The sequence below is a fragment of the Arachis ipaensis genome, chromosome B02 (assembly GCF_000816755.2).
Source record: "Arachis ipaensis cultivar K30076 chromosome B02, Araip1.1, whole genome shotgun sequence".
Lineage (NCBI taxonomy): Eukaryota > Viridiplantae > Streptophyta > Magnoliopsida > Fabales > Fabaceae > Arachis > Arachis ipaensis.
Window position 1 is genome coordinate 36688209 of NC_029786.2, and position 12601 is coordinate 36700809.

Sequence of the window (12601 nt, forward strand, 5' to 3'; positions counted from 1 at the left end):
ATGCTAGTGAGAACTGACGGATGATTAGTCGTGCGGTAGCTGTACCTGGTATTTTTCATCCGAGAGGATCATACAGCTTCCCGTGGAAGGGAGCACGCATGATTGGAAGAAGACAATAGGAAAGCAGAGGTTCAGAAGCAACAAAGCATCTCCAAACGCTTATCTGAAATTCTCACTAATGAAATACATAAGTATCTTTATTTTATTTTATGTTTTATTTATCTTTTAATTATCAAAACTCATAACCATTTGAATCCTCCTGACTAAGATTTATAGGATGACCATAGCTTGCTTCAAGCCGACAATCTCCGTGGGATCGACCCTTACTCACATAAGGTATTACTTGGACGACCCAGTGCACTTGCTGGTTAGTTGTGTGGAGTTGTGAAAAGTGTGATCACAATTTCGTGCATCAGTCTTGTAGTCGGTGCTTCAGCCCGGTCAACACAACTTTGTTTGCAACTTCTACTTATCCGTTGGCTTGGCGGTATTTCACCGACACTGGTACTTAATTTTAAGGTTTGCCACCAAGCTTCTAAATATTGAATAAGTGAATTGAGTTTCATTGTTCGCGGTGATGGAGTGTGGGACTCCAAACTAGGTGACAATATTTTTTGTAGAGAAACTTTCGACTTCTTTGGGCTGTGACGATTGCTAGAGGTTTTTCCTTGATCCACTTAGTGAAATAATCAATACCCACTATGAGATATTTTACCTGTCTGGGTGCCTGTGGGAATGGACCGAGGAGGTCTAAGCCCTATTTTGCAAATGGCCAAGGTGAGGTGATGTTAATGAGCTCTTTTGGAGGTGCCATATGGAAGTTAGAATGATTTTAACAAGGCATGCATTTATTAACAAAGTCGGCTGCCTCCCGTTGTAAAGTCGGCCAAAAGAAGCCGGCTCGGATCACCTTTCTAACTAGTGATTGTGCTCCCAAGTGGTTTTCGTTAGTCTTGGTGGTCGGGACACACTTTAGCAGAGGTGTAGATACTCCTCTTCTATAGAAAATATTTTGAACCAAGGTGTAGTTTTGTTCTTCTTTTATGAGCCTCCTTGCTTCTCTTTCTTCTCTAGGGGTGATATCGAATTTAAGGTATTCGACAATAGGGTCATCCATCCTAGGCTTAGATTGGAGATAGCCATTGTGCCTGACTTGTCGACTTCCTTGAGCATAGATGGTGTGTGGAGAGTTTCCTAGATCAAACTTCTATTTTGTCCCTTGGCTTGGTGTTGGCCAACTTGGAGAGGGCATTAGCTAGGATATTGGATTCCTGAGCTATATGTTGGGCCTCTGCCTCAGGAAATTCAGCTAGTTATACCAGTGTTTCTTCCAAGTACTTCTTCATGTTGGGATCTTTGGCCTGATAAGTCCCATTTACCTGAGAGGTTATCACTTGAGAATCGCTATACACGATCAACTTTATTGTCCCGACCTCTTTGACTAGCTTCAAGCCAGCAAGTAATGCTTCGTACTCTGCTTGATTATTGGAGGCCGAAAACTCAAATTTTAATGAAAGCTCTATCCGAGTTCCTTCTTCAGTCTCCAGGATGACTTCTGCTCCACTTTTAGCTTTATTGGATGATCCATCCACATATTAATTCCAAGCTGTAGGACTTCCCTGGGTTTCGGTGTACTCGGCCACGAAGTTCGCGAGGAATTGGAATTTTATTGCTGTCTGAATTTCATTCCTAAAGTTGAACTCAGACAATTTGATGGCCCATTATAGCATTCGACCTGCAGTGTCTGTCTTTTAGAAGATATGCTTCATGGGTTGATTAGTTTGTACTTTTATGGTATGAACTTGGAAATAAGGTCGGAGCCTTCTAGAAGTGAGCACAAGGGCATATGCAAACTTCTCTATTTTCTAATAGTTTAGTGCTTCCTGTTCTCATCTTCTTGGACTAAAGTTGAGGCTATGACCCTACTTGCAACTACTAAGTACAACACGAGTTCTTCCCCTAGAACAGGTCAGGTGAGTATTGGTGGCTGACTCAGAAAGTTTTTGAAGTCTTGAAAAGTTTGCTCGCATTTCTGAGTACATTCAAATTGGCGTCCTTTCTTAAGTATTGAGAAAAGCGATAGAGATTTCAAGGCTGATCCCGCCAAGAATCTGGATAGGGCTGCTAACCTTCCATTTAATGGTTGGACTTCCTTGAGACAGGTCGAGCTTTTTATCTCGAGAATTGCTTTGCATTTGTCCGGGTTGGCTTTGATGCCCTTTTGGGTGAGCATAAAGCCTAGGAACTTCCTAGCTTCTACTGCAAAGGTACATTTTGAGGGATTTAGTCTCATCCCGTGTTTTCTAATTGTGTTGAATACCTCAGACAAGTCGGCCAAGAGGGTGGCATCCTCTTTTGTTTTGACAAGCATGTCGTCAATGTAGACTTCCACCAAGTTACCGAGGTGAGATGAAAACACCTTATTCATTAGCCGTTGATAGGTGGCTCCAATATTTTTAATCCAAAAGGCATTACTGCATAACAATAGTTGCCCTTTGGGGTGATAAAAGGAGGTCTTTTCTTAGTCCAACTTATACATCGAGATTTGATTGTACCCCAAGTATGTATCCATAAAAGACAAGTATCGATACCCTGAAACTGAATCCAGCAAGGTATCAATGTTGGGAAGTGGGTATGGGTCTTTAGACAAGCTTTATTGAGGTAGGTATAATCGACACACATTCTCTACTTTTTGTGCTATTTTTTCACGAGTACCACGTTAGCTAGCAACAAAGGGTATTTCACCGCTCTTGTGAATTTGACTTCTAATAAAGCTTGTACTTGCTCTTCCACAACTTGTGCTCTTTCAAGGCCAAGCTTTCGTCATATTTGTTGAACAAGTCGTGAGTCGGGGTAGACAGCAAGCTTGTAACTCATGAGGTCAGGGTGTATCCCAGACATGTCAGAGGCTTTCCAAGCAAAGAGGTCAGAGTTTTGATGTACGAGCTTAACGAGATCTATTTTTAATCTTTATCCAGGTTAGCTCCTATGCTTGTTATTTTCTTTGCTTGATCTCCGATTTCAACCTCTTCGGTCTTTCCACTAAGTTGCGGTCGTAGTTTTTCTCGAGCTCGGACACACCCAGTTCAATGGTATTGACTTCTTTTTCCTTGATAGTTTCCCATAGATTCAAGCATTCATTATAGCATTTTCGTGCCGACTTCTAATCTCCTCTTATGGTAGCAATTTTCTCTGATGTCGGGAATTTCATGCAGAGATGAGGAGTGAAAACGACCATAGCTAGTCAGTTCAAAGTTGTCCGACCTATCAATGCATTGTATGCTGATGCCATGTCAACCACAATGTAGTCTATATTCAAAGTTTTGGACTTCAACCCCTTACCAAAAGCGGTATGCAAGGAGATGAAACCGAGATGTCAAATGGTCATGTCTTCTAACCCAAAAAGATTGTCGGGATAGAATCTTAATTCTTTTTCTTCTAGCCCTAGCTTGTTAAAAGTAGGTTTGGATAAGATCTCAGCCGAGCTCCCCTGATCTACTAGAGTTATGTAGAGATTTGCATTGGCAAGTATCATTGTAATCACAACAGGATCGTCATGCCCTGGGGTTACTCCTTAAGCATCTTCCTTGGTGAATGAGATTGTGGGTAAATGGAAATTTCATATTTTTCACCGACTTGATAGACTTGTTTTAGATGTCTTTTACGAGAAGATTTAGTTACCTCTCCTCTTGCAAATCCTCTAACTATCATGTGAATGTGCCTATCAGGGGTTTGTGATGGCCAATCTCGTCGACCTCTATCTTTATCACCCCTCTTCCTTTTTCCTGGATTGTCTGATCTCTCTACAAAATATCTTTCTAACGACCTTCTCTGACCAGTTTTTCTATCACATTTTTCAAGTCGTAGGAATCATTGGTGAAATGCTCATATAGTTTGTGATACTCACAGTATTCCGTGCGATTTCCAGCATTCTTATTCTTGATGGGATGAGGGCCTGTGAGTTTTTCAGTGTGGCAAATCTCCCTGTAGATGTCGACAAGAAAAACTCTGAGCGGGATGTAATTATGGTATCTTCTGGGCTTGTCCGAGTTCTATTCATCCTTTTTCTTTGCTTCTTTATCTTTATCTCGAGCTTGATAAGGAATGTTTTACTTTGGAATTGGCTCTCTAAGTCGGGAATTCTCCTCCACGTTGATGTATTTTTTTGCCCGTTCTTGTACTTTATACAGAGAGGTCAGATGTCGCTTGGATATAGATTGAGGAAATGACCCTTCTCTGAGGTCGTTAACCAAACCCATTATCACTGCTTCTACGGATAAATTTTGAATCTTTAAGCAAGCTTTGTTGAACCTTTCCATATAAGCTCGGAGAGTTTTTCCAACTTCTTGTTTAACCCTTAGGAGACTTGGAGCATGCTTGACTTTGTCCTATTGAATTGAGAATCTGGTGAGGAACTTCCTTGCCAGATTGTCAAAACAGGTTATTGACCTAGGTGCTAAGCTATCAAACCACTTCATTGCTGCTTTGGTTAATGTCTTCAAAAAGCCTTGCAACGGGTTGCATCGGACACGTCGGCCAGGCACATCCGAATTTTGAAGTTACTGAGGTGGTGTCTTAGGTCGGTTGTTTCGTCATAGAGGTCCATGTTGGGGCTTTTAAAATTTATGGGGACCGTAGCTCGCATGATCTCTTCTATGAATGGATCTTCTTTCCAAAAGGGCTTTCCTCCTGATCAGCACGGTTGCTCCGACTTCGAAGGTCGACCTCGAGTTTCAAGAGCTTTTCTTCTAGTTCTCTTTGTCAGTGTACCTCATTTCACAATTCTCTTTTAGCTTCTCTTTGTCGCTCGGTCTCCTGTTCAAGTAGCTCTAATCGGCTTTGGTACCCATGTACGAGTCCCATGATCTCGGTTAGATGCGGGGGCTCTTCATTCTTTAGTGGATATATTTCTGAATTGATTCTCCTTGGTGGATGATTTTCCAATGTTCCCTCCCCATTAGGACCACTCGCTTTTATCATGTCGTGGAGGTATCATAAGTGCTCGGTCATCAATATGAGGTTCTAGTTTCAACTCAGACGTCGTGTGACCGTCTTCAAACTGATTATCTACCGTGATTGGATTTAAACTTCTAGGTCCCTAGCAATGGCGCCAATATTCCAAAGATTACCTGAAACTGGATTGCTTTTGGACCTGAACGTGAGGTCCAAACACCTTTTAAGGCAGCGTCCGACTTCTGCTGGTGCCGAAGTGCCACCGTCCAAATTTCTTGTGAGGAGGTGAGGGTGGTACCTACAAGGGACTTCGATACTTAAGTTAGCAAGGGTTTAAAGCAGGTTTTTAGTAGATTAGGTTCTGAATATACCAAAGGATGTTAGTTTATCTATAGTAGAATAGATAATCACCTCTTAGAGTTGTTTCATCTTTAATGATGGATGATCATTCCTTTTTTCTAGGAAAGTTGTTGAGATCTCCCTTCTAGATGAGTGAGAGATATCTTAAGAGTTGCTTACTTATTTAGATAAGTATGGTTGTACTGCTATCGCGGTGTCCGACTCTGTGAGATCGGCTAGGAGTGAATGAGGTCAAACCTCTTAAGTAGACCATTATTTATTTTAGGCCTGGCTATATTTATGGGACAGGTATGAACAATTGTGTTACATAAAAAATGGTTAAAAATGCGGCTTATTAACACTCAACAGTTTTGAATGTATTTTGTTTTTAAAATACTCAATATTGTAGAATTCTTTTTTTTTTGTATTTATCTTATTTTATACATTCAGATGACATACATTATTTTACTATTAGACATAATATAAGACTCATTTCAGATGAATTTTACATTTTGTTTAACAATAAATTAAAAAAGTTTAATAATCAAATTCGTTTCTGAAAGATCAAAACGTAAGTCAAATTAGTCCTTAAAAAATTTTTTTTAGTCGTATTAGTCCTTGAAAGATAAAACGTAAGTCAAATTAGTCCTTCCGTTAGTTAGATAATGACGTGTTACGTTAAGTGCCACGTGGCATGATGACATGGTAGGTTAATGCCACGTGTCACTTGATATGTAAAAAAGTTATTTACAATCAAAATAGTCCCTGAAAATCCAAACGTAAGTAATTTTCATCCCAAAAATTTTAAAAATTAATCAAATTAGTCCTTATATAATTTTTTTTATTTTTTCTTTATAATATTAAATTTAAAAAAGGACTAATTTGATAAAAAAATATTTTAAATTTAATATTATGAAAAAAATAAAAAAAATTTATATAAGGACTAATTTGATTAATTTTTAAAATTTTAGGGATGAAAATGACTTACGTTTTGACTTTCAGTAGAGACTATTTTGTAGGGGTGTCCATGGATCGGATCGTATCCGCAGATCCGCGGTAAATATCCGCATCTGATCTGAAAATTGCGGATATGATCCAATCCGCAAATTGATCGGATCGGATCGGATCCGATCCGATCCGATGGAAATTGTGCGGATCGGATCGAATTTTCGGCCATATCCGATCCGATCCGATGGAAATTGTGCGGATCGGATCGAATTTTCGGCCATATCCGATCCGATCCGATGGAAATTGTGCGGATCGGATCGAATTTTCGGCCATATCCGATCCGATCCGATGGAAATTGTGCGGATCGGATCGAATTTTCGGCCATATCCGATCCGATCCGATCCGCGGACACCCCTACTATTTTTATTATAAATGATTTTTTTATATGTCAATTGACAAATGGCGTGCTAGGTGTCAATGACCTGACACATCAACCAATCATCTTGTGACACATGACATTAAGCTACCATGTCATCATTCCATGTGGCACTTAATGTGACACGTCATTGTCTAACTAACGGAAGGATCAGTTTGACTTACGTTTTATAGGACTAATATGACTAAAAAAATATTTTGAGGATTAATTTGAATTATTAATATTTAAAAGTAAAAAATAGAGGCTTAAGCCTCTATTTATACACGTACATGAGAAAGCTTTTCAAGTTCATATTAAATGTGGTCTTCTAAGTCATCCTTGAGAAACTACACCTCATGAAAAATAGGCATCCACGTAAGGTGTGATAGAATCCTTATCACAACAAATTCTAACTTCCCTTTAATATTTCTGATAGAAAAATATATCGTCATTGATGACACATGTTAATCCACATTTTGAATGTAGACACAATACTGCGTCAGAATCAGAAATACAAGCTCACTATAAATACCTGAACACACCACTTCAATTTTACTGATACACACCTCATTCTGGAATCTTCCCATCAGAATCAGTGTTTCACCGCCAAGTATTTTCTTTCTCTCAATGGCAACTGCGTATGTTTAAAATTCTCAGTAATTCTCAAATTTTCCTCTTTATCTTTGTGTTCCTTTTTATCTAATGTTCTAGCTTCCTCTCTCTCTAACCTAGTGCTCTGAAAGAGATTCTTCCACCGTCTTTGACTTCAGTATCCGATCAACCTCCTCTTTTTGATGGAACCACCAGGTCCGTTTGTCATTCTCCAATTTTTAATTTAATTTAATTTTTGTTTTGGTTCATATCGTCGTTAACTTGCCATTTTATAAATTTTATGTTTTGAAGGTTGTACACCAGTTATACTTGTCCCTTTGCACAACGTGTATGGATCACTAGAAACTACAAGGTTGTTTTATTCTCTTTGTATAATCATTTAATCATGTGTTTCATGACCTTATTCACCGTTCATCTAATGGAATTTTGTCTTTTATTTTTTATTTAAGTGAAGTTGTTAAGTGTGATCTTTCTTCATTCAACCTCTTTTCTCACATGTTTTCGCTTAGTCGGTTAAAGAGTTACGGGTAAAAAATTGCACTTACATTAAGAAAAAGTCCAAAGAGCCCACTACCCAACTCAAGTTAACCCCTTTTTATTTCTAATTTTGAAATTCGATAAATTAAGAGATTGAGGAGTTATTATTTTATTTTTTTTGGTAATAAACCTGTTTTTTAACTAGTTAGCTCTAATTAAGTACACTTAATTTAGAGGGAAAAAAATTGAGAGGATGTATCATTCCATTTGACCATTTGCATGAATAAAACATTATTTAGAGAAAAAAAATAGAAGTCTACGGAAGTCGAAAAGAGCATTATTCAATCACCAGATAGCCTTACCTAAACAGACACTAAACAAATTGGTTAGGAGTGATCTCATAACAAGTTGAGTCCAAGTGAGTGTAATGTGATGACGCCATTTGATATCATTTAATAGATCAATACTTTGTTGTTCTAAATTTTTATTTTTTTAAAAAAGCCTTACATTTATTATATACCATTATTACGTTGAGTCTTACAAGTGTGTATGTATTTTGTTTGATCTACTTTTATTATTATTATTTGTTTAATTTTTTTTCTTCTATTGGTTACAGGGACTACAAGAGAAGATCAAATTGGTTGCTATTGACCTTGGGGACAGGCCTGCTTGGTACAAGGAGAAAGTTTACCCTGAAAATAAGGTCTGTAACTAAGTAACCCAATTAGTTACAAGATAATTTAACTAATATAAATTGATTGGGGATTTTGCTTAGCTAGTTTAATTAACCCAATTTAGATATATTTACTTTCTGCTACCGGTATATATTTGCAGGTGCCATCATTGGAGCACAACGGTAAGGTCATTGGAGAAAGCCTTGATTTGATCAAATACGTAGATGCAAACTTCGAAGGCCCCTCTCTGGTTCCCAGTGTAAGAATGAGTTGCAAATATCCTTTGGATTTTATTTTCTCACTCCAAATCACTCTATATTAGTGACTACTGTTCCATCGAAATGGGTACTACGTGTATTGTATAAACGGGCGAGATCAAAAGGTACACAAATATCATTATTTGATGAAAAATAAGACATAAGAGTATCGTAATATATTAATAAAATTCAACTAGGTTTAGTATACAACAAAAATCAGTCACCAAATTGGCCACCCGCATAGAATATATGTTAGAAATACAAAATACACATTGAATATGAGCTTAACACCACATGTATTTATATACAAATCTATGGTGGCTGAGTTGGTGACTGTTTTTTGTTGTGCATATAGTAATTTTGCATAAAATTTCATATTTTATATAATAAGGTGCTATATAAAATGATAATGATAATGATAATACAATTATAGAAAGTTACTTGATATTTACAAAATTTTGTTTTTTTAATAGTAAATTCTTCAAGTTTTGATAGTTGTAATACAGGTGTTGATACGAATATGGTGCCAATTTGAAGTAAAATGATAATGATATCGATAATACAATCATAGAAAAAATATGTGATATTTACAAATTTTTTTTTATCTTAAATTCTTCGAGATTTTACAGTTATAATAAGAGTATTGATACCAATATGGGCCAACTTTGAAGTATTTATGCATCATATGTTAGTGAACTAATGATGTCAAGATGTGTTTTGTAGGATCCTGCAAAGAAGGAGTTTGGTGAGAAGCTGGTGTCTGAAGTTGATTCAGTCACCAGAGAGTTGTTCTCTGCCTTGAAAGGGGATGCTATACAACAAACAAGTAAGTGTATAACAAGTTTGTTTGATAGAGGAAAAGAGTTTTCAAATTTAAAGTGGCTCTTAAAATTGTTTGTTTTAATCAGGTTTTGTTTTTGATTCCTTGGAGAATGCTCTTGGTAAATTTGATGACGGTCCATTCTTTCTTGGTCAATTCAGTTGGGTAAGTACTGATCAATTCAAATAGTCTTCCTTCTTAATAAACTACTAAAATATAATGGTATTTAAACTATTCTATTTGCAGATAAAATAAGACTTATAAAACCCCTATAAAAGTAATAAACCTTTGACAAAAAAATACAAATGTTCTGTAATTAACCATTTTCGTCCTTTTTTTTCCTTCCTAATTTGTTGCCTTACAAAGATTGTTTAATTTACCCTGCAAGAAGTTGGACTTGATGCTAATGTTCATTAATTTTTTGCATCTGATGAAACCAACCGAGTGCAAAGTCACTGATTGATTATGTGCTTATTTGGGTGCCATTATTTTGATTAAAAAAAAATATCTTTTTTCATTTTTTTAGCGTGTTTGGCAAATTTCGAGTAGTAAAAGTACTAGAAAAATCAGAAAATATCTTTTTTGAGAAACTGTAATTTACATATTTTTTTTAAAAGATCTTTTTTCTTTAAAAAAATGTTTTTTATGTAATAAATAAACAAAAAAGTATTTTTATATTGTTATATCCAAACATAATTGATAGATAAAAATATCTTTTTGTATGAGATATCCAAACATAAAATTACTTTTACTTTTTTCAAAAGATCTTTTAAAAAAAGAATTCGAAAAAAGATTTTTTCTTAGAAGCTCACCCAAACAAACCCTATATCAAAGGCGATAGCATTATTTTTTTTCTTATTAATTTGTAAATGCATGTGACAATCAATCAGGTGGATATTGCTTATATCCCATTTATTGAAAGATTCCAAGTTGTCCTTGCTGAGGTGTTCAAGCATGACATCACTGAAGGAAGGCCTAAACTTAGAGCTTGGATTGAGGTATGCCATAATCACTTCCTTATAAAGCACACAATGGCAAATTCTCTTATTTATATGCGTAGTACTGAATTCTTCATACACAATGAATCTCCTCTGAAAAAAGTAATGGTAGTTTAATTATAAAAGTTAAAAAATTAAAGTATCGAAAAATGAACTACGTAACCCTCAATCTCATGCCTTTGTGAACATGAATGCTGCAGGAGGTAAACAAGATTGATGCTTATGCACAAACAAGGACTGATCCAAAGGAAATAGTTGAGCTTTTCAAGAAACGTTTCTTGGTAGTCCAAAATGTTATATCCACACTTGATCTATCACTATGAGTTTCAACAGTTTTGATTGATTTCTGACTGTTTCAGTCTTCTTTGCAGCCTCAGCAGTGAACATTGGATTTCAGCGAGGCATCCATTCAATAAGTGTCATTTGTGTTTAAGGGATGCATATTCAGCAAAATATTGGTGTAACTTGTTTGTTAATAAATCACAATGATGTTTATGTCAGCTGGGCTTGTGATGATACAATATTAATGTATGTTAAAATTTGATGTTAGTCTGTGGCTTGTGACCTATCATCCATAGTTTACTGAACCAGGAATTAATCTGGTAATCTGGTCATACGAATGGGTCACTGAATGGGTCACTGATTAATTGGCTAGTCACTGATTTATTATGTTTATCTGATCATAATTAAATAAAAAAATAAATAAAAATTAAAAATTAAAAATTAAAAATTAAATACATTAGTAGTAAGCGGAAGGTCTTACGATATCAGAGAACATGAAAGTGAAATATGTTAGATCAAATGAGAAGAGTAAGACGAACAACGGAACAAGTATGAAATTATTCCTTTCAATGGTTTTTTTTTTTTTCTAAGAAAACAAAATTAGAGAGCATTTTTTATGGAATTATTTTTTTTGAGAAAATTCCACTCCCTTCTCCTGCAAATGTTAAAATGACACTTCCATCCTCTCTATAATTATTAAATTTTTTAAAAATACAATTTAATCAATAAAAAAATAATTTATTAAAGAATATTTTGGTAAGCAAAATTTAATAATAAAAAATAAAATTTTTGTTAATGGGTATTTTTAAATTTTTTTTTCTTAAAAAATGGATAAAGTTAACATTAGTTAATACAAAAAATTTAAAATAGATTAAAGAGGAGGTTTTTCTAAAAGTTAGAAGGGAGAGAAATATACATTTATAAAATAGAGGGGAGGAGAGTGTCATTTTAACATCTTGCAGAAGAAGGGGAGGGGAGTAGAATTTTTTCTATTTTTTTTTTTTGACGTTGCATGTAGCCAATGGTTAGCCAAACTGTTCTTCAACCATGCGATGATAGCCTAACTAGTCTTGATGCACAGGTTTATATTTCAATTTTACATGTTAAATTAAAAATGATATTTTATAATTATAAATTTCTCAAATTTAGTATAACTATTATCATCGTTATTATATAATAAACGTATTGAATATGTAATTTTATCTTTATTCAAAATAAAATGCAAATAGAATTATTTGAAGTTTATAATATTTTTGAATTATAAAGAAAGACATCTGAAAAAATAAAAGCATATATAACTATAATAATAGCATATCAATTTTATACTAAATTTTATATTATAAGACTAATGAAAATTTATCCACAACCTAATATATATTTTACTAACCTCATTAGAAAAACAATTAGAAAAATAATTGGCATATGTTGTGCTCCATGTTACACATTTTATTTCGAGTCTGAAAGTGTAATTAATAAATTACTACGACAAATATTTGTACAAAAGTGTAAATAATAACATGTTACTAAAATGAAAATACTATTTTCTTACCTAAATATTATTAAAAACTTCATTGAACACGACATTTATTGTTGATGAGTTTGGATTGTTATCTTCATCTAGAATTAGAAAGTTCAGGACGTTGTGACTCTTAATTCTTGACAAAGTAACGTAAAGTTGCCCATTGGTGAATACTGATTTTGGCAAGTAACGTCTTGCATGTGATAATGATTTATCAAATAGTAAAATACCTTGATTTTTCAATGTTTTTCTCCTCATATATAGTATACTGTCGGCCAATAATGTCTAAATTGCATTCCAAATACGA

The 12601-nt window shown here is 35.0% G+C and overlaps 1 protein-coding gene across 2 annotated transcripts; it reads left to right on the forward strand.

Moving 5' to 3' along the window:
* Positions 7113–11064, forward strand: LOC107625247 (glutathione S-transferase L3). Of its 2 annotated transcripts, none has more exons than XM_021115782.1 (10): positions 7113–7293; positions 7388–7462; positions 7559–7619; positions 8361–8447; positions 8579–8677; positions 9399–9501; positions 9584–9660; positions 10386–10493; positions 10694–10786; positions 10865–11064. In XM_021115782.1, exons 1-10 carry the CDS (start codon positions 7283–7285, stop codon positions 10874–10876), a joined length of 726 nt encoding a protein of 241 aa, XP_020971441.1. In that variant the 5' UTR covers positions 7113–7282; the 3' UTR covers positions 10877–11064. The 2 variants fall into 2 exon arrangements, with proteins under 2 accessions (XP_020971441.1, XP_016183320.1); XM_016327834.2 differs by having other exon boundaries at positions 7114–7293; positions 10694–10774.